This window comes from Cupressus sempervirens, chromosome 3, assembly GCF_028749045.1.
Source record: "Cupressus sempervirens isolate cs-2001-9-10 chromosome 3, ASM2874904v1, whole genome shotgun sequence".
Lineage (NCBI taxonomy): Eukaryota > Viridiplantae > Streptophyta > Pinopsida > Cupressales > Cupressaceae > Cupressus > Cupressus sempervirens.
In genome coordinates this window covers 242,132,694-242,156,167 of record NC_143120.1, presented here as the reverse complement: position 1 = coordinate 242,156,167, position 23,474 = coordinate 242,132,694, and the positions used below count along the sequence as shown (strand labels likewise).

General features: G+C 35.7%; 1 protein-coding gene across 2 annotated transcripts; it reads left to right on the top strand.

The window, feature by feature from the left end:
• Positions 1-1,669: 1,669 nt before the first annotated feature.
• Positions 1,670-21,455, top strand: LOC149565762 (pentatricopeptide repeat-containing protein At3g49240, mitochondrial-like). 2 transcript variants are annotated; one of them, XM_089819253.1, is made up of 5 exons: positions 1,670-2,020; positions 2,479-3,410; positions 19,833-19,932; positions 20,117-20,567; positions 21,080-21,455. In XM_089819253.1, the coding sequence occupies exons 1-4, from the start codon at positions 1,904-1,906 to the stop codon at positions 20,123-20,125; spliced, it is 1,158 nt and encodes a 385-aa protein (XP_089675379.1). In that variant the 5' UTR covers positions 1,670-1,903; the 3' UTR covers positions 20,126-20,567; positions 21,080-21,455. The 2 variants fall into 2 exon arrangements, with proteins under 2 accessions (XP_089675379.1, XP_089675378.1); XM_089819252.1 differs by having other exon boundaries at positions 19,833-20,567.
• The last annotated feature ends 2,019 nt before the right edge of the window (positions 21,456-23,474 follow it).

Genomic DNA, 23,474 nt, shown 5'->3' with positions numbered 1-23,474 from the left:
AATTATGATAATTACTTATAGTAATTTACCTTTGTATTGAAATTTTGTTGTCTTTTCCTTCAATAGATAAAGACATTCTTCTTACCAAAAATACCACTTGAGTTACACTGATATCAAATCGAAATAGTTATTTTTATCTTTTATTAAAAAAGTAATAATCAACTTGACTAGGTTTCAAATGTTAATAGTTGATTTATGGTTTCAATTGGGCACTTGCTATGTGAGGAAGTTAGTTTAGGAATTTAAATAACCTTAAAGATAGAAAAATCATAAACTTTAATTTTGAGTTCTTCTGCATATCTAATGGATATTTGTTGGGAGCCTTGGTCTAATTGTCCAATCAAATAAATATTCAAGCCCATAATGATCAAATCAGTTGCATTCGTCTTACTTGAATCCCATTCCTTAGTCCAATTTGATCTTGAAAAGTGTAGTGAAATATTCTTTCCTAAAATGAAAGCAATTGTTTAATAAAAATACATATTCAAAAAATGCTCTATTTTCTCTAATAACATCAATATTCTTTTGTCCATTACAAACCATAATTTTTAACATGACGAGTACTTGTATGTGTTGAGTCCTAATTTCATGAGAATTGAAGAAGCTCGTATTTAATGTGAAGCTTTAGAACTTCAAACTTTTGTTCCTCGGGATATTGCAAGCGAAGCAAAGAAGATAGGAATACAAGTAATAAAGTTGTTGAAAGCGTGGGTCGAAGCACGAGAGAGAAGCCTAGGATTTGGAAAAAGTTATTTAGAATTGGTTGTGGCAGAGGATGTCTCTTATAGCAAGAATGACGATCAATGTCATGATAACTTCAGAGGCCCAAGAAATTTGAAAGTGCATGAAGGACATTATTGAAGGGGCTTTGTATAGAGACTAGAACGAGAGCCTCCCAAACACTTTTCCAGCTCTACCCTTACATAAGATTTTCACAATTCATGACAAATCAGGGCATTCTAGATTGTTTCACCTCAAATTATGCAAATAAGATGCACATTGTTTACTTTGACATAGAAGAAGTCATGTAGTGGCCACCATTAATAGAAGTCATATGGGCGAAAAACCCAAAAACTACGAAAAAGTGGACCCTTTCTAAATATAGGGGCCTTTAAATTGAGCAAGCCCAACAACAAGAGTTATATATCTTGAACCATCTTTTATTTTTAGAAGAGAGCCTCTAAGTTTCCAAAATTAGGCATGTAGACTATTTGATAGAATGTGGATAATCTTCTATAAGCAAGAAATGATCAATAATTTAAGATACTACCATGATCATTTTCTTTGGGACAAACTTTAGGGTACAGAGGGATATACTATTTGGAAACTAACTTTTCATTTAATCATTTTAAAGAAATTTTCCCCAAAATATTGAAAAATAATTCTATTTTTATGTTCTCCTTCTACATATCTTTCGTGTACCCATTGCACACCAAGATGCAATTGCTAGTATAATTTATTACCAACATAAGCAGTACACCTCTATTTAGTACAAATAGTAGTTTATTTTAAATTAAAAAATATTGAAAAAAAAAAAAAAACCTATGAAGAAAATTATCTAATAAAATCTAGGAGGATGTCATGGCAATGTCTATATAGCTACGAAAATGCAATCTAGGAGGATGTCATGGCAATGTCTATATAGCTACGAAAATGCACTTCCATACGAAGGAGAGGACTAAGTCAATTTTTTAAAAAGTTAGAAAAAGCAATGTAAAGGAAGTGCACCCCGTTCATGAAACCCTATCCTTGGGCAAGGTTTTAAATTTTGAGAGGACGGGTTATTTACAGGGGAATAAGCTCTGCAGATCGATTTTATGTTGAACGTACGGAAATGAATAATTTTGTGAGTTTTATTTACAGTAGAATGAACTGTTACAGCTGAGGAGCAGCTGCTGTGGCCATGGGTATATTAAAAAAGCTCACCAGGATCTTCGGTAGCTATGCCGCCTCTTCGCCAACTGTTTCAGATCCTTCATCGACATTTAGGTTGGGCATGCGCCAGGTCATAGAGACACAGGTAAATGAGAACATACATTCAGCTCAGCTGATGTAGAAAAAAATGATACAAAGAAATATTGAATATCGGATTTCTTTATTGGTCTGTTCTCTTAATCTTTTGGGAACACCATTCTTCAACTATAATAATGCTGGAATGATTTCATCAACCTGAAATTAATATGAAGTAAGTGTTTCGTGAAATATACGGTGTTAAACCTGAGAAAATATTTGTTAAAAGCTTTTTAATCCCATTTAGTTTTCTGGGAACATATTTAAACCTGGAACAACAGTTAAAATTCTGGAACATCTGTCCAATTTTTGTCATAAAAAGGTTTGGAATAATAGCTATACAAAATCAAACTGAAATGTTCTGACTGTGGAATGATAAGAGAATTTTTAGTTTCTTGTGGTGTCATGTACAAATAGAATAAATATATTCTGGGGAAAATCTGAAATTTCTAATGTATCTTCTCATAGTTGGCTCTGGAAGCCACCGCAGAGCGGCAAAGGAGAAAGCGCAAGCACGGAGTGGGCGCTTCGATGCAGACGCCGGTCAACCGGGAATCCAAGGTGCCCGACAATATCGATGTACTCAAACATAATAAACTTAACCTCCACAACCGCATTCAAAACCTTTGTCGTGCTAGCAAGATGGTTGAAGCTGTGGTTCTCTTGAAACAATCACAGTACTTTACAATTAAACCAACAATTTTCACATATAATAGTGTGCTAGGGCAACTTCAACGGATAGGCCAGCATGCTAAAGTCTTTGCACTTTTTGATTTCATGTGTCTAGCTGATGTCATACCTAATCTGGTCACATATAACATTGTCCTTGCGAGCCACTGTGAATTGCTAGACATCGACAAATCCTTTTCGTTGCTTAAGATGATCTATGATGCTAAGTTTATACCAAGTACCGTGACCTTTAACCATCTGATGAAGGCACATTTTAGTCTTGAGAAATATGAGGATGCAATGAGGATTTTCAAGGAGATGTTAGAAAATTGTGATGGGATTGACCCAATGACCTTTGCAGTTGCAATTGAAGGATTTGTTAATGGCGGTGCTATGGACCAGGGCACAGAGGTGTATATAGAAATGAAGCAGAGGGGTTCAATTTTCAGCGAACCAGTTTTCTGTAATTTGATTAAGGGTTATTTTGCTGCTGGAAGAGTTCAGGAGGCGTTAGATGTTTTCGAGTTTATACCAGAGAAAGTAGAACAAACTTTGATGTCGTATAATGCTGTGATGGATGGGTACTGCAAGGAAGGACAGATGGCGAAGGCACTAGGATTTTTGGAGAGGTTTGGGGAAAAAAAATTGATTCCAGATGTGGCATCGTTTGTGATATTGATGAATGGGTACATCAGGCAGGGAAACTTGCGGGAGGCTGAAAAGCTCATCAGGTCAGTCTGTTGTTTATCAATTTGCTAGAGTTGTATTATGCTCTTTTATCATTTTGCATGGGATCTGCCAGATTCCTATGGTTTTCCATGTTCTATGCTTCACAAGTGGTGCAACAGTTCCAATGATTTGCTAATCTGTCCAATGTCATTAGTCTAATGACGGTTGTAAGAAGTCACTGAGTAGGGGACTTATTAGGTGGGCTATGAATAGCATCTTTGATCAACTTCTCATTATTTGCAAGAGGTAACTATTACACCGACATGGATTGCTTGAGAGTTACTTTAACTGCTCTTGGTTTTGGAAGTCAAATAAGTCAACCAGATGTTGCATTCTATATTGTGGATTTATACTTGGAGGTGGTGTGCATGGGTTGAATATGGACTAGCTTGACTAGTTTCTGGTTCATGGTTTTGAAAAGGCATTCTTAATTTCTTGGCCATGCTTAGCCAATATGTAGGGGTTGGGATGAAAAATGGATGTCCTATTTTATATAGGTTTATGTACTAGAATTTTTTTTAGGTTCAAAGTTTATTCTTTTTTTAAAATTTAAATTTGAAGCTTGATATTGTATTTTACTATTTTAACTTTTAATTGTTGATACTAAATTCATTTTGGTGGTTTAGAGGCTGGAGTTTTAACCTTGCAAAGGCTTTCAAAGTATATTTCAAGGTCACTATCTTTTGTGGTTGCTTTCTTTTTTCTTTTTTCACTTTATTCCTTTTTAGTTCTTATTTTATATTGTTTATACGCTGAAATAATATTAGATCGGGAAACGTGTAATTCTCTCCTTGTAGGATTAATAGTACTCCTTTTAGCAATTGCCATATTTTTGTCGGCTATGTGCTTTTGTCCCTCTTGCATCATGACAAAATGAAAATACTTCTTGTATTAGTTACATATTTTAAAGAAATTAGAAGGTCTTAAGTTACCGATATTTGAAAATGATTGAAGGCCTATTTATTAATCTCTTCATGTTGATTTGTCAAATCCTTTTGAGTATGTGAATAGTTAATACCATTATATTGTTTTTTTGAGTTGTAAATAGCTTTAATTTAGCCTTTCATCTTCAAATTGTTTTGCAATTTAAGATCCCTTCAAACCAATATTAATCTGGAGTAGTCTTCAGGACAAGGCATCTGAGTGCTATGGTGTTGATCGTCGACTACATTCAGTAATTTGACATCTACTCTCTTTTTCTAATATTGATTTGTTTTAACTTATTATGTTTCTCCCTGAAAAATGTGAAACTTATGCATGTCCACATAGAAGATTTGTGTAAATAAAAATATGATAACTATATGTTTAATAAACAAACAAACTTGATAATTTCTACCCCAAAAGGCTCAGAACTTGTGGTTACAAATTGATGCAAATTTTCTTGCACATTTTTTTAGCACAGATGCCAAATAAAGCTAAAACAGAAGCAAAGTTGACAATATGTAGCAGGATTATGAGGTTACATAGGACAAGTCAGTCAAATATCTATGGTAAAACTGACTGTTGGATATTATTAAAAAGGACCTGTCTACAATATAACGGTTTAACAACTTTGTTCAAACATTGTAGGAAAATAATTAAAATGCTCACCATAAGGGCACATGAAGTTGTCAATAGGTTTATCTGCATGGTATAGGAGAGTTCAAAAGCTACATACTTTCACAGTTATTAACATTGTAATTCCCTGAATGCTATCTTTATTACATGATTTATGATACTGCTAGTATATAGAAAGGTTTGCGGTGAGATAAGCTTCTGATTCATTGCTATGATGCTTTACAATTTTTGTAATTTAAAATAGCATCAATGATACACTTGTATTTTTAAATGTCTATTTTCTCATATCTGGAACTCTAGTTGCAAAAGAAAACCCAGCCATGATTTGAATACCAATGCTTTGAGAAAATCATCTTGGATATAAGACTTTATGATTTTCTGCAGAAAGACCAAACAGCAATCAGCTTAATCAGGAATAGTGATTATGTAATAAAAGACATTAAGATGAAAGAACGATCCAAAGATGGCAAAGATGATAAGAATTAACCAATGAGTTAAGACGTTGATGTTTAAAATGTGTAGATTTAAATTAAAAAAGAGCAATTAAATAAATGAAGAGGCATGTTGGAGAGTTATCATCCCTTCAATGAGAAAGGGAACTGCCTAAGGGTCACAACCCTCCATGAACTTGGTTAGTTCCTTCCCATTGACTGTTTGCCATGCCACCATATCATTTGCAGCAGTTCTTCTACTGGCCGCATTTACAATGAAATGTTCTACATTTCTTGAAGCGATGTGTAGTTTGTTTCTGCTCCAAGCCATCCGACAGAAAGATGAGCTTGAGTGTCCCTTGGCCTATTCCTTCTTGTCCCTGAGACAGCATTTCCATAGACTTGGTTTGTGGCTACCCATTGACTGTTTACCGTGGTGCCATGATTCTGTTTTTGTGATTGTTGTTTGTTATAGCAAGATGATTAAGTTCATTCCATGCCGGAAGACAAGTTTTGTAGATGACTTAGCCCAACACTTCTTTGACTCTATTTAGAGATCTTTTGGTTTGCCCACTTACATCGTTTCTTATAGTGACTCATGTTTTGTGGCTCATTTATGGCAATCTTGTGGACGATTTTTTGGAGTTTTCCTTAACTTTTTCATTGCCTTCCATCCCTAGCCAGATGATCCAAACTGAAGTTGTGAATTGAACACATATAAAGAGTTTGAGGATTTATCACAACAATTCTCTCGCTAAGTGGGATTTGAGCTGCCCGACATAGTGCATGCCTACAACCAAGCAGTTCATTGATGTACAGGTCACTCATCTTTTAAGATGTCTTGGTTTTTAGCCTTTGGCTTTGTGTGAGTTGCCCTTATCCTTGCCATCTGCAACCACTATGCACATTCAGAAGCAGCAAGATAAGGCCCAAGTCTCTATTCAACATTTGTAGTTACTTCAATCTGAAGACATTTAGAGTCTTCAAACGACTCAAGAAAAACAAAAACAACGTATAAATTGTCATCGCATCCCTCATATTTTTGAGGTTGGGCTTAAAGTTTGGTTATACTTGGACTAATGCCATTTCTAAGAGAAAGCACATGGTAAGGTCAAGCCACTTCTTTATAGGCCTTAAACCATTCTTTAGAAGGTATCTGATAATGCTTTTCAACTGGACCTTCCAGCTTAATTGGGCATCCCCAATGTTGTTAATGTTGATCTTCTGAAGCAATACCATGAGTCAACTCCAGAAACTAAACTTCCGGTTGGCCGTCCTGCAGATGTTGTTTCTGATATTCAGCTATCACACGATTCTAATCATATTTTTTGACACAGACTCGTCAGATCTGAGATGGTTCCACCACTTCCTACCTTGTTGCCAAGCAAGGGCTCCTGCATCAGGCCCACCAGATCTCCCATTATTAGCTATTTCAAGAGTTTACTCCTTTGCGAGCATTGGAGAACTATGCAAATATTATTGGGAGGAATGAAGAGGATTCATAGGGTATAGGCTAGAGTATAGGGATCAAGTTATTTAATATTATTTGTTAATCTTATTATATATAAAACTTTAAAAAGTCAAATGTTAGTTTCCTAGTTGTTAGGACGTTAGCATATGTTAGAAAATTGTTAGGAGGTTAGTACAAGCTATAAATTCCTATTATTTTGGTAACTCCTATGAAGATTTGGATGATTTTCTGTATCTTTAATTTTGGCATACATAATGTCTATACAATAATGTATTTTTCTTCATTCACAAGCATGTTGGAATGCAAGTTTACAGTAACTTTTTGCAGAAATTATCGTCATTATCTTTTGCAGAGATCTTTGGAATTTTTTCTGCAAATTTAGACTCTGATTACTGGTTAGCTTGCTTCTTTCCATATCACCAATAGGGATGGTATACGTGCTCTTGGGCCTAGGGTAGGTGATCTCTACGGCACCCCTATCAAGTCACATTATCTTAGCTCTTCTATGATTGAGACCACTGAAATTGATCTAAGCAATCTTATGATTAGATTCTAATATACGCTTATCTCTAATTAAAGAGATTGTTTAAATGAATTATGATTGCAAATGATTCCCAATTTGTTTGCAAGTTCTCAATTAAAGTGAAAGGTATCACTAAGACGAATTTGTATCAATTAAGAATTGTGACCTATGGTAAAATTTGGGGGCATTGCATATTTACATAATAGAAGTTTCTATACAGGCTAAACATCTTAGTGGTATTTAGTGTTTTGAGCTTTCTGCCCACTTTTTAATTATTTTTAACTAACCTCATCTCTTCCAGTTGTCAACCTGCTTTTATTTCATTTCTATCTACCTGTTTAATAGCTGCACCAATTCACTTGCTTAGGGATTTGATTGATAGATAAGCATTTTTACCATTGAGCTGTAATGGATATCTTAAACATTTAATCTCTGCTTAGAGGAAATTGTCTCCAATCTTGATGGATGAGTCAAAACTTCCTTGTATCTACAAATACGAGAAACGATAAAATGGAATTTGCTGAAGATTGAAGTGCATTCTGATAACAGAGATCAATGATGGTTTACGTAGACAAGCATAGTCTAAATATTGAATAAGATGGAAAATTTGGAATTGAAATATTGTAAAGATTGAAAAGCTTTGCTGGTGCTAAAAGACGACACTCATGGGTATCCAAACCCCTGTAAAATTGAAATTGATGATCTACATGGAAGATATTTCAATTGGGAAGATAGCAGTGTAATAGGAAGAGGGTTGTATTTGCTGCATAGAACTCAGTGCTAGCAGTTGTTGAAAGCAAAGTAAATCGGTGTCCTTGCTTAAGAGTATAATTAATGGTAGGTAAAACAACAGTAAGAGAAAATGCCAACACTGAAGCTGTGTTGAGTCCATGTTTGAATGTTGAGGGAATCTCCCATAGCATCATGACCTGCTATAAACTTGAAAGGGCTGGAAAATATAGAGTGCATCATCAATTTGTTAATTTTGGAATTGGCTGGGGTACAAAGTGCACACCCTAGTAGTCAGAGAGATGCGAATAAACTTGATGTAGGGCCAATTGTCTTGCCTTTTCAATGTAGCCTTTGGAGAAGGCAGCAGCGTAGTGAGGTGGTGGTAAAAAGAATCTCAACTGTGGAAGTTGTTGTTCAAGAGTTGCAATTTCCAAAACAGTATCCCTGCCATGGGTTGTGTGGGCAACCTAATTAGGATTGCATGGAGTCTTGTAAGAATGAGAAGAGCCTTATAGAGATTTTAGTGAAGGAGAATTGCCAATTTCCTTGACAAGTGAAAAAGTGAAGATGTTGGGCTTGTTTCTATTGACATGGTCAAGCTGCTGTACAAAATCATTGTTGAGATGTCATATGATTTTTGCTATTGTTGAATCTCAAGTTGAAACACTATCCTTATTTACCTCATAATTCGAGCTTTGGAGTTGTAATGCATTTTGTTGTTGTTGTTGGTGTTAATGTTTTAACCCAGAAATAGAGATAAACAGCAATAAAAGAGCATAAACAATACACAAAACACTCAATACATTTATTCTGGGAAAATCCTTCCATTGGAAGCGAAAAACCCAGCCACACCAGAAAAAATGTCTTTTATTGACCATAAAATCTTCAAGTACATTGCTTTCCACTTGATGCATTTACAATATGCCTAGCAATCATATAAATAGATTGCATAAGATTCTTCATCTTACACATGAAGGTCTTTTGAGTCCCAAAAATAAGACCCTTCATATTTCCACATATTCAACACTTCACATTTCCATACACATGCCTCTTCGCATGATGTATGCCACATGTCTTTTTGCATAATATTAGCTTAAATATAATCACAAATATCTCTTTCAGCTGAAGATAACCTTAACGGTCATACCAAACATATTTCTATCTCATAAAATCAAAGATAAAGATCTCTATCGCGGCTACAAACTTCAACAGTTGGTGATCTGGAACTCTTGGGTGAGTAACTGGACTAAGCCATATGTTTAAGTTTTGTTTGGGGAACTTACTGAAATATTCATGAATTAAACACAGAAGGATACGAAACACATAAAAACTCATAGATTGTTAATGTTAGAAACACACATCCATGTGCATGATATTTATTTTAGGAGGACCTCAAACCAGATTTGATGCTGAAATGAGCTGGTAGAAGATATCTGAAATTTTAATGGCAAGAAAACTTGAAATCTGAAATGGAATCGGCATTGAAGGTGGAGAATGAGAATACAAAAGGGAGTATCAAATTGACACAGAAAATGGGAATAATGGAGTGTGGAAAGAATCTTATGTGTCAAATACACGATATGTGCTATAAAAGGTCCGAGGTCAGGGCTGGTACCTAGAATGAGGGAAGACGAGGAAATCCCTAGTAAGCATTTGATAATTGATGAATCTCCAAATATTAGCTTTTTAATTTCCATTTGCTTATATTTTGATTGCAGCAGATTCAAATTTCTTGATTTTTGTAGCAGTTATGAAATACAGGACTATGAACTTAGGTATTATAGCAGACAAATTCTAAAATTTTGTAACTATGATATCTGGATATGTTTAGTTGAATGGGGATGACCTCAATTGATAAGGGCATTTGTCTACCAAAGCAGAGCCACAGGTTTTATTCTCAATGAATGCAATAAAATAGTAGAACTGGATAAAATGTCACATTTAATTTGTTCAGTAAAAACTAAAATACTGGAATTGTGAAATGTCATATCCAAGTCATTCAGTAGAATATTGGAATTGTGTAAAATGTCATGTGCAATTTGTTCAATATTTTGCAACAAACAAGGATGGATGCAAGTTTGGGATAAATTTGATGGAAGGTACGCCAAATCAAAATAGTAGAATGCAAAACGCCTATTCTTTAGTTTTGGGATGAACTTCTTCTTGTTGTATTTGGATGAATTGTAGTCATTGAATAAGGATATTTGAAGCTGTAATGTCCCCTTCACAGGCATAACTTATTGGTGGAGACCCTTAGCCTTTTAAAATTTCTGTAGGCTAGTTTGGATGTGATTAGGGAATAACTAATTAATTAAATTAAGTTGTCATCTAAATAAAGTCATTTTTCAATAATCTATTTAATTAATTAGTTTCAGTAAGTTGGTCATAAATAAAAAAGAGACATATATGGGACCCAAAATGGTTAGGTTATAAAGTCACTTTTGGTTTCAGAGAGATAAAAGCTATTGGAAATAATAATTATTTATTTTCAAAACTGTATTTAAGGTGTATGAGTGAGAAAATAAATTCTTGACATGTTATTTTCAAAATACGTACATACATACAAACAAATCACGAGAGCAATAGTATAACAGCATTATAAATTTTAATGAAGCACTATAACAGTAGTCTCAAAACTTAAACAACCATCCTAAATTCTCAAAAATCTATCTAAAATTAAATGTCCTTAAACATCAAAATACAATTGCCTATGAAACTTAGCCTCATTTGGGCTATCAATATTTAAAGACTTGAACTATCTGAGTCTCTCACCCTCTGGCAGAAGTGGATCATTTAATGGTAGCCACTATGGTTAGTGCCATTTGGGAAACATTTTTAGGGCAAATAAAGTAAAATCATACAAAGAAACCAAATGGTGCATTTTTTTAATTTCTAAATTCAAGAATGGAACTTATCAAACATTGTATCGAGTGTCGAACTTGGCATCGTTAATGTTTTGCCCAGAAAATGTGAGATAAACAGCAAGAAATAAGAACAAAATAGAAACAAAGCACGCAAGACTTTTATCCTGGGAAAACCCTTCTACTTGAAGGAAAAAACTTAACCACACCAGCAAAATACCTCTTTTATTGAATAAAAATGTTCAAGTACAAAGCATTCACTTGATTGCCCTACAAGACACTAAGCAATCATATAAATAGATTGAATTGAGACTCTTCATATTACACACACATATTCAACACTTCATATTTCCATACGCATGCCTCTTCGTATGACACATTTTTATTAAATATTATCTCAAATATTATTACTAAAGCCTTCTTTAGTTGAAGATGACCTTAACTGTCATAATGGTCATTTTTCTATCTCATAGTTAGAGAGAAAGATCTCTATCGCAGCTACAATCTTCAGCACTCCCTCTTAGCAAGAGAGAGATCATTGGTAAGGCAGGTACACATAGCTGCAACCAAAGATGTTTAATGATAATTTTCCATCATATAGATTCTCATAAAAATATGTTATCTCAGCATAACATAATTCACCATAAGCACATAAAATTTAAAGTCATGGAGTCCCACACATGACTTCCACCATGCCTACTCTCAGAGAGTGGTCGAAGGGCTTTCACCTCAAACTTCTCCCATAGAAAAATGCATTTCCACCATGCCTTAGCATAGAGGGTGGTCCAAGGGCTGTCACCGCTTTCACCTCAAACTTCTCCCAGAGAAGAATGCATTTCCACCATGCCTCAATGCAAATGGTGGTCCAAGGGCTTTCACTTCAAACTTCTCCCAAAGAAGAATGCATTTCCAACATGTCTTAGCGCAAAGGCTAGACCAAGGGATTTCACCTCGAACTTCTTTCACAAAGAACTCATTAATAACTGAGATACTCTCTTAACAGAGACTCTTTCTCGACAATGACAACTTTGTAGACCATAGTAACATTACGATAATGGATAGTTTCTATTATCTCTGTTTGATATCTAATGGTTATCTATTGTAATCTTCTGTAAATATTAGAATGTTTCTAATATTTAGTTTTCTATTTCTAGAATAGAATGTCTCTATTCTTTATGATTGTTTCTTAAGGAAACATCATTTAGTCCCTTGTATAAATTTATCTCTTAACCATTGTTAATATAAGCAAATATTTTCCAATTACTTCGTAGTATGGTATTAGAGCCAACACTCTAAATTTTTTCGAAAATAATTATAATTTCTTGGTTGAAATTATCTACCTTTTATTTTTGAAATTATTTACATGCATATTTTCTTCCAACTCTCTCTATAATCCAACTAGGTTTCTATTTTGACTTTTGAGAGATCTGAATCCGCCCAATTCTGGTTCGGTTTTGCAACCCATTTCTATCGAACCGTTTGTTTTTTCTGCACATTTTTGCCATTTTTTGTGGTTTTTTTGCAGCAGGGCTGTTTTTGTTCAAAACCCTAATTTTTGAGTTTAGAATTTTGTTTTGATTCTAGAGTTTGTGCGTTTTATGAGAGCTCGATTGGGTTTTAGTTAGATTTTTTGGGTGCCTCGATTTTTGTGTCTTGATTTTCAAACCAACCGATCCAGAAATCAACAACATTTTCTTTCTGGATTTTTCGAGCTCTTTTTTGGGTCACCCTTCAAATTTTTTGGGTCTCTACTTTTTGAGGGTTGCATGTGCTGCTCTACCATGCAAAGTCTCGTGTTTTGCCTCACTTTAAAATTTTGGTGGGTTTTCATAAATTTTTTTCTAAAAAAAAATAAAAAAAATCTTGATGGGTTTTCATATTTTTTTCCTTAAAAAATTGTTTTTTGGGTTTCCATAAATTTTCCTTTAAAAATTTCTAATTTTGTAATTTGCAAAGTTCTGTGGGATTCCTTTGTGCGTTTGTAATTTTTTTATCTGTTGGGTTTTACCGTTTTTCCTAAAAAAATGAAGCTTTGTGTTGTCAAGTTTTGATTATGTTTTCACCTCAAAAGTCATGTTGGGTTTTGATTATTTTTTCGCCTCAAAAATCATGTTGGGTTTTGATTGAATTTTCACCTCAAAAATCATGTTGGGTTTTGATTGATTTTTCACCTCAAAAATCATGTTGGGTTTTGATTTACTTCTCACCTCAAAAATTATGTTGGGTTTTTTCTATTCTCCTAAAAATCATGATTTTTTGCAGTTTGTTTTGGAGCATTATGCTCATTTGCAAAGTTTTGGAGCATTATCCAAAGTACCATCAACAGTCTTCTCAGTAGACATCCTATGCTCCAGATTCAAAAAGCTCCTGGAAAAAGAACATTCAATGCAACTATTGCCACAAGTATGGGCACTTGAAGATTAAATGTCGGAATTGCTTAGCTGTCCTCTCTAAGCAATGTGGTTTGCAACACAAAGCGAATATTGCGGTGCCGCTTGAGCAGACAAATCTGCTTTCTACGCTTTTTGACAGCTTCGTGCTCTGGATAGTTTAACCGTTAAGGGAGGGTATTACAAAAATACATAGTTTCTATTATCTTTGTTTAATATCTAATGGTTATCTATTGTAATCTTCTGTAAATATCAGAGTTCTCTATTTCTAGAATAAAATGTTTCTATTCTTTACGATTGTTTCTTAAGGAAACATCGTTTAGTCTCTTGTATAAATTGATCTCTTGATCACTATTAATAACAAGCAAATATTTTCCAAATACTTCATAATAAGTAAGGTGATGTAACTTCCTTGTGAAGCTGAACATCTTCATATTATAGCAGCATCGTCATCTCATTTCTTGTTGCACCTTGGAACCGAGAGAGATATTAAAAACTCAGAAAATCAACTATAATAGAGATCAATGCTAAAAGCATATAATTTACAAAAATCATGATCTATTAAAAAAAACCACAAATAATCACAGAACACTTATCTATTTCACATAGACTAAAGTCAGTCTCTCCTCATATGAAGAGGGGAATAATATTGCAAATATTTCCAACCGATTCTAGATTACTTGCATATTCATTTGGTGAGAAGGACATATTGTCAAAAGCTAAAGCAAGTGATTCAGAAGTGTTTTCAGAATCTGAACCAGACATGAATGATTGACAGGTCACCAAAGCATGTTGCTGACTAGCCATAGACCCAATTCTCTGGGCTCTATGGTTGATCCTTGGAGCTCCATGTAAACAAAGTACAAATCCTGCAACTTGAACTACTGCACAAACCATCAAATTCCCAGCTTTAGGCCAGCTGGTGCTATAGTACAGACTGACTGACGGGGTCACAACCAATGAAGAGAGGATGAAGATATGAAAACTGTGGCTAATAGAGAAAAGCTGCTGACAATTCGCATATGCTCCTTTAAGATGATTAAAACATTAGGCACTCCTTTGAAAAGGCTTCTTTAATCCTCAAATCAACTAAGCATGAGCCGAATTAGAACAAAGATAATAAGGAATAGGCTCACTGGATCTTGTGCAAACCACCAAATTTGACAGAAAATGTGACCAATGAAGCAGGGAAGAAGAAGCCTTGCAACTAGTGACACACCAGTGGTGAGCTCTCATATACAGATTGAACAGCTTCTACACATTCTTCACACCATAAACTTCTGGGTGCCAAATTTTCGTATCTTATCTTCACTTCCTCAGAAAATATACTCACACAAAATATGGCAAAAGACATCAATCCTTCAGCATACAATGCAGAAAGGCATAAAAAACATATATATAAGATCTGCTCTCTGTCAGAAATACAACATTTTTCTTTCCACCTCGAACTCATTAATTGAAAAGTTCCACAGGCAGCTGTTGAATATGCACAACAAATATATTAACACCGACAAGGAGAGTGAGTGATAAGAACCGTTTGATTGAAAGCATTGACTATATTAAAATCTCCTCCTCTATGATGTACGACCTTTCCCACAACGATGCCGGCCAGAAGTCAATTTCTTTTGTGGATGAGATTGGACTTTTTCATCAAAACTTGATAGAGAGTTATCACTTGTGCCCGAAATCGAAGTCTTGTACCAATGGTTGTTCATGTTTGACAATTCCAATCCCTACTCCTATATTTGGCGGACTGACTAATTAGTGACGCCAAAGAAAAACAAAAACCCAAATCAAGTGGAAGGAAGGATGGAAGGAAAGGACAAGGACTAGAATTAGGTATCTCGGTTTGGGACTCTAAATGCAATAGTGCATTGCTTAAACCACCTTCCTTTCGCCATATAGTAGGGGTAGTGGGCCATCCTTGTTAGGCTCCATCCCCTGGGTAGTCTCGTTAGTCGGAACATAATTAGGCAGGCCATCCCGTATTGCCTTAAAATAGTAGGGGTAGACTAGTCTTCCTTCTGCACCGTGTGTGTTAACTTCTTTCTCTCCGGGCACCTTTGAACCAGTTCTTGAACCCAACTTTTGGGAGTGTGGGCAAATCTCTCTCAATAGCCAAGAAAAGCAAATCTCTCTCTCCATCCAGTCACCACCTTCCTTCCCAATCTCTTAACTGCATGTAGGGTTCATGCCCATAGCCCTACTATTCTAAGGGCCCCAACGCCATCCTTCCGATAGATTATGTATGTAACATGCCCACCAACCATAGGTTGCCATCCACATAGAATAGTAGGCATGAACCCTGCTGGTGAACCAATGGGTCAGTCACTTTTGCAGTCATAGGAGCCAGACTTTTGATCAATGGAGAGATGGTCCTAAAGCTCCCTCTAATGCTCCAGGGCCTATGGGTTGAATAATTTGTTTAGGGGCCAGTCATATTCACTAGCCCTACCATTCTATAGGGAATGATACCTATCAAAACTATAGATGCAGATGCCCCTACTATTCTATTCTATGGCCCTACTATTCAACAATTATTCCCTCTGCACTGGGTCGCCCAACCCTTCCACATGCCATAGGGCCTTGCATTGGGCATGTTACGTATAGAATCGCTGCCTATAGGGCCTATTGAAAGAAAGGGCCCTATGGCCCCAAGGGCCTCTGCATGCACGGGCGGGTGGGGAATAGTGGGAGGGGGGTAGGGGACCCCTGGCTAGCCTCGGGATAGTTGGTTGGGGGTGGGCCCCCTACCCTATAATTTTATGGGCTATAGGCCCTACAATTTATATAGGTCCTTTCCACTTTACCCTTCACCCTTTCAAATATGGGGGTAGGGGTAGGGGTATATTATTGCAGGGGACCCCCTATGCACAATGGCAATAGGGAATCGCCTAAAGGGCCCTTACCCTACACACACCCTCACCCCCCGCCCTGTAGGTTCATCAGGCCATCAATCACCTGGTGCCCCAGCCAACAAAGTTGCCCTACCCCCGGTTGCCAAATCAGCTCTATAGAATAATCTGTTGCTGGGGACCATATCTCCCACTCAACCGCACCAGCAGTTGATCCAGCAGCTGAGGCGAGGTGTGATGATTGACGCATAGGTAATATGGGCCTGACGATATTCTCCACTTGGCCCCCCTATTCTAGCCCCCCCACTATTAGAAAGGGCTGGCAGGTTTATGAATGAACACATTAATGAACTGATTCATCTGTGACGTAGATTGGTTGTAGGGGCGTGTGTGGGCCCTCTGATGCTGACCCGAACATGTAGAAAACTTTGACAGACATATAATCCTGATGCATGTATAACGCCAAGTCAATAGAACCAACAACAAGCATGATGTCAAATCATCAAAGAAATTATTTAACAGTGAACATAAGGAAATAATAGCATCTGACAAATAGAAAAAATGCATAAATAGAGAACTGACGCTGTCAAGAGAAACCGTCATCTTCAAATAACCAAGCATTAACGATGAAACTTGTGTACTGCCAAAATGATAGTGCCAAGACAGCCAATACAAGGTGCCAAGAGATAACAGAGCACTCGCAACCTGTAAATGCTTTGCATGAAGAAGTCGACAATATACTGTGGCCAATGCCAGTAGGATCGAGATTGAGGGTAGGAAAAGTGGGGACATGAAAATGGCAAGCCCGGAGACAAAGTGTGCAGCCAACTGTGCCATTGGTCCTCCACCATCTTCTTCAGTGTTTCTGGCACTATCTCTCCTGCGAATCCCACTGCGAAGGCAATTGCTCACATGCATTGCCCACACGAAGCAGGCACTCCTCAAGATGGCCACTAAAATCAGCATGGAATTGTGTGGTTCTTGCATCAGCGAGAATTGCAGAGGGAGGGTGCATGGCTGTGGTGGTCGAGTAGGCAAAATCAGATCCAACTTTGGAATGGCAGTGGCAGGGAAGCATTGAGAATGTTGGTATTATAGGGTACGAATCCCCTCAATGAATGAATCCCCTTTCAATTGTTTTGAGCAGGTCATGGCAGTAATGCCCAAAAATCAGAGCCCTCTTTTCCTTTTCCTTCTCCGTGCCTACAACACTGTATTACTCTTCCATCCCATTAAAAAATCCCAAATTACAATTTTATTTGCAGAGCCCTTCACACCTCTTCTGCTGATGGGTGTTTTCAATAGCCAAGAATTTTGGAAAAATAATGGAGCAGCTGATTGATACCAAAGACAGCATGAGAAGACACTAGGTAGGATTTGACATACAATTATCCTGGAAACTCAACACTCCTATATTGCTGTTATCTAACCTGGCTCTGATACCAGGTTAATGTTTTATCCAGAAAATGTGAGATAAATGGCAATAAATAAGAACAAAATAGAAACAAAGGACACAGGACTTTTATCCTGGGAAATCCTTCCACCTGAAGGAAAAAACCTGGCCACACCAGCAAAATCTATTTTTTTGAATAAAAATGTTAGTGTACAAAGCTTTCACTTGGTTGCCTTACAATACACTGAGCAATCATATAAATAGATTGAAGGGAAACTCTACATGCAGATATTCAACACTTAATATTTCTATATGCATACCTCTTCGCATGACACATTTCTATCAAATACTATCTCAAATATTATTACAAAAGTCTTCTTCAGCTGAAGATGACCTTGTCATAACGGTCATTTTTCTATCTCATAAAGTCAGAGATAAAGATCTCCATCACAGCTACAATCTTCAACAGGCATGCCTTAGAATATTAATTAACTGTAACTTTTAATGCGTATTTCAATGAATATATTTGATTCTCATACATTTTGAAATTAGATAGCTGTTTTGACTCGTACATTTGAACTTTGAATACATCATTTTGATTCCTATACAGAGTTATACAAGAAAAAAAAATAAAAAAAAAAACTATACTTTTTTGTTTGTTTTATAAGGTAGGAAATGTCCCCTGCCGCGTGGGGTGTCTAGTCGTCCCAAAATTGTGCCCCAACTGTTTCGGGGATGGCTAGCTGTCCCCAAATGGCAAGTGATGTTTCCTGCCATTGACTAATTTCTGCTCTTTCCTAATTGATGATTAATTCAAGGATGATGATCCATAGATGTCCTTCTCAAAGGAAATGAGCTCAATTTTATATTTTGTTTTTAAGGGAGTTACAACTCTTTATTTCATGCCTTTTGACCATTCTTCAAACTTAATTAGATTTTTATATAATTTTTTTTCTCTTTATATTAATTCATTACTATTTAACATTTATTATTGAATCCCATGCTAAAAGGGGAAAAGGGGACATACACATTTTTCTCTATTTTGGCTGTTCAACTTTCTCTGTCTTGATTAGAAAGATTCAATGCTTGTTCAATCTATTTGTTTTCCATTCTTTCTAGGTGAATCAGAGTAGTATCAGGCTGAAGAGGCCAAATCTTTTAAAAAAGTGATTGTAATTGAGTAAAAAATACTAAAGAATAAAAAATATAACTCTGGGGTGAACCTAAAATGATCAAAACTGAAAAAACAACAGCTAATTGCAAATAGTCTTGTAAGGGTAGATTCCTCAAGGAAACATGGAGCTGACAAAGACAGAGACGTGTATGAATGTATGCATGTATTCATACATACACACTTATGATAATTATTACAATTATGGAAATAACGACAAGGTGGAGGCATCAACCATTGCAAAGGAGCATGCAATTGATGGTCAAATGTCTTGTTAACCAACAAGAGGCAAAGACAACATATTGAAATGAATTTGCATTCTGTGCAGAGCTCTGATTGAGTGATTCTAGACACATGATTTTAGTGTCTACCTCCAACTGATTCAAATAGTTCAATCCCCAACCCACCACCAGATGTTGACAAGGAGAGGATGCCATAGTCTGCTTACAAACCCAAGCATTCCCGACCTTCACATCTGCCTTTAATGAAGACAACTTTGACATTTGAATAGAGGATCTTCTTCATTTTTTGCCTCAACATTCTCAGAAATTGGACATCAAGTCGGTAATTTGCCAGGAACTGTATTTTGATCCTTTTCTGCGTTCTTTAGAGTTAGATTTGTCTAGTAATCTAAAATTATAATTTCTTCACACAAAATGAGGTTTTCAGAAAAAAATTGATTGTTTTTTTTGAAAATGTTAGGAAAGAAGCTTTTATGGAAATTTCAAGTCCTTTTTGGTCAAAGTTACATGTATTTACAATTTTTCTATTCTTTTTTCCCCTCGTATAATTGAAATTAAATTCACCACTGCATGGCTGCATAAATATTCTGAAAACTTGAGCAAAAGTTTATCTTCACATGAATCTATAGCATATATAAATTTTAAAATGTTAATAGATTCTGTCGTCTATTTTTTTTTCAAGTATACTGTACTTGAATTATATTTCATCTTGTATTAAAGCAGAAGAGTTGTTAAGATATATTTTATAATTGTAAACAAAGTTCCAATCCTGAGTTTGGGAATGATTGCCTGCTTTAGGACAATGGAGGAGAAGGGATGTGCTCCAACTGCTGTGCTATATAATAGCCTGATGGGTGCCTATTTCGTTCAAAATATGCATGTGGAGGCTCAGAAAATGGTAGAGGAGATGTTGGCAAAGCAATGTGAACCAGATGATAAAACATATGAAATTTTGTTTGATGGATTTTGTAAAACTAGCAAAATGGATGAGTTTTTGAAATTATTTAGGGAAATGACACAAAATGGCTTTAAGCCAGAAATTACTATTTATAACAATTTTTTTTCTACTTTGTGCAATGAAGGGAAGTTAGATGAAGCTACTATGCTTTTCTATGGGATGGTAGATGCAGGGCGGAACCCTGATGTTTCGACTTACAACATATTACGAGAGGGATTTAGCAGAGTGGGAAGAAGAGGGGAGGTAAAGGAACTTTTCCGGAACCTTTTAGAAATGGGCTTTCTGAGTGAAGAACTTGTGGCTCAGATCAGACTGCATGAACAGCGGGTTCGCTAAACACAGATATCCAATTCAATCATTTAAGAGAAATCAATGATGGGAGCTACTCTGTAGGTTAATTCCATGCGGTGCATTTTTTACGAAGGATCTAACAAGGAAGGGCTGCTCTTAAATTTTTCTCATAGGTTAGATCAGGTTGAGAAGAGATGACAAATTTACAATCTTCGGGGGACCTGATTGAATCAAGAGTGATGGGAGTTAAACTTGGAGGCATTGTCATAAACAACACACATACGGTAATGTTCCCTCTGAAACTTCTCGCTTCCAATCTCAACATATTGAAGGTTAAGTGAATTCTTATATTTATACATATTTTGGAAGTCAGGAATTTTAAAAATTTGATAATTTGCAAATTCTGTTGGTTATATTGTTTTTAATGTGAGAATACATGCTTCTATTCATTTATTTTAAGGCTGCTAACTTTTAGAGTATCATGTATTTGATGTTTATACAAGTGTGGAAACTGAAAAAAAGGTAATTATTAAATTTTTAGTCCACCGCATTTTATTTCTGTGCAGAAATATTTCTGTTGAAATTACTTTTGCAATTAGTTATCTTAGCACAATTGGTATGATAAATGGATGTCTCGCAAAGCTCAAACTTGTATTACACACCACTTATTTACTATCAATTCTTTGTCCGTGTATGGAATTTGTATTGTCCTATGCACACCTTTATCAATTGTAGATTGCAACAGTGTTTTTCAGGCTAGTTAATACCATTATCAATTGCAAATTGGATTGTGCAGATCACTGACTTCGTAAATGCTATATTGATGCTGGCGCTGTTTATGAAAACATGATGGGTAGTGCAGTAACAGAAGAAAGAAGATGTTGGATGCCTGAATGCTTGGGTTTCAGATAGGTGGAATATCTTGTAATTTTGATGGAAGATTAGGTTCCCTATTTAGTCAACTTATTCTGTAGACAATTCATTATTTCTGATATATTATTAAAGGCCTGCGATATGATGGCAGAATATTTTTCATTTTGAGCAATTGGGAGTTCACGAGTTTGTTGTGGTCATTTCCCACCTATACTCCTGCATGGTAGGTATGTGATTTGCATTTCAGTTTTGACATGATCACACTATTTGACTATCAATAGTTTTATACTTTGAGCAAATGTTAGTGATGTTTTCTTCATTTGTGGATTTCTATTTGTATCCAAAAACAGATTGGATTACACAGTTTTCTACGAGAATAAGATATTTTTTGATGGCTGTATCAAACTTGTGTTTTCCCTTTTTGCTGTTTGTTTTTGTGAGTGATTGTTATCTCAATTTTTCTTAGGGTTAAGTTTTTGATGACTCGTATTAAAGTTGTTTTCTTCTGGTTACTCTACCTTTTGTTTTTGTTTTTTGTACCAAGTTTTTTTGATGTTTATAATGTCTTTGATTCTTAACTTCATATATGGTGCACAAATTGCTCAGTAGAATTGGGTGTGCTTTCCACAGGGAGGTTTGATAAGTCCGAGGATTCAATTTTGTGATAACATATATATCAGAATCTTTTGCTTTCCCCAAATCTATATATATCAGAATCTTTTGCTTTTCTAAAGCACCATTTCTGCTTCCAAGGTGTCGTAGTCATGAGATAATCCTTATGGAAGTTTCTAGATAGATCATAAAAGTCCACACAATACTTATAGCAATGCCTGGAGCACGAGTACTGTTTCAAGTCGAGATTTTACGAGTGGTGTACATTGCAGGTGGAAAAACCAACAATAGGTGAGTTGGTATCATTAAATCTTAAGCCATATGAGTTGGGAGAGAATTTTGACTGTGATAGGAAATTGATGAGTATAATACCTACTATGTAATGTCCCCAATTTAGTATGGCTCAGGAGCATGGGTATGTCAATCATCGTGACCCTTGTGAGTTGACATTTGGGATTTGAGGGCTTTTGTTGGTGCGACTTACTATTTATAGTAAGTCAAGAGAGCAAGTTACTATTTATAGTAGTGCATAATGTTGACGCCTTGGATTAGACTATCTTAGTTTGTTTATAGAGCTTTGACAATAAGAGCGTAACAAAGGTTATTGATTAAGTTTGATTTAATCAAATAACTTTATAAGTTTAGTGTTCTAATTGAATGGTGCGTTGAAGAAGGCTCTTTAGTAAAAGGTGTGCACAAGAAGACTCTAACCATTGAATTATAAATGAGTTATCATATTTAAAAGTTGAGAAGTGTGAGCATGAAGCCTTTTAAGCTAAGTTGCCGGTTCGTGGTTCGGTTCCGGGTTCGGGTTCGAGAACCGGTTCGCTGGTTCGACGAAATTTTGGAAAGGGGTTTGGGTTCGTTAGTACAAAAACATGTAAAAATTATTATATATATATATATATATATATATATATATATATATGAAGCATGAGTTAAAATTAGAATGTAGCATAGTACCATAAACACATTTAAAACTTTAAAACAGCATAAACAATAACATATCAATGTATCATGGTGAGCATACCATCATATAGTAACATAGTTCAATCAACTTCAACATCAAAGATGAAAGATTCAAAACATTTAAAATATCAAGTTCAAGTGTCATTGTTTCACGTTCAATGTTTAACAGTATCTAATAGAATGCAAATCTATTAAAATTTTGAATTTCTAGTTCTAAGTTCTTCATTCTTCATCTTCATCTTTTTCATATTCATCTTCTTCTTCATCTCCTCCTTCTCCGCCTACGCTATTACTTGCACCAAGGCCAATGGGATCAGCAGCAGAATCAACAATGGTATTGGCATCAAAGTCATCAAAATCATCAATTGTAAGCGCAACAGTGGAAGCATCCAAGTCCACAATCTCTGCATCTACATCCCACTTCGTTGTCTCCCCTTCTTTGTATTCTTGACTCTTGTGCGAAAGAAGGCGCAAATTGTTATGCACAAATACCAGGTTCTTAGCTTTTTTTGATTGCAACCTATTGCACTTCACCTAGTGGATGAAAGAATAGGTGCTCCAATTTCTTTTTGATGTAGAAGAACTAGCAACCTATAAAGACAACATAGGGTAGGCAATTAAAAAGGAATTAATTCAATCGTATTAAAAAATTCTTTTGAAGATAAAGTGAGCTAATTTAAAATAAAAATAAAACTCACTTGTGATATAACTTTGATTGCAAGGGGCTGCTATGTTCG

What these genes read in the sequence shown, in the direction of transcription:
- LOC149565762 (XM_089819252.1), top strand. Translation starts at nt 1,904, where the DNA reads ATGGGTATATTAAAAAAGCTCACCAGGATCTTCGGTAGCTATGCCGCC. An exon ending in GCCAGGTCATAGAGACACAG is followed by an intron (nt 2,021 to 2,478) that starts GTAAATGAGAAC and finishes ATCTTCTCATAG; the next exon opens with TTGGCTCTGGAAGCCACCGC. An exon ending in GAGGCTGAAAAGCTCATCAG is followed by an intron (nt 3,411 to 19,832) that starts GTCAGTCTGTTG and finishes TGCCTGCTTTAG; the next exon opens with GACAATGGAGGAGAAGGGAT.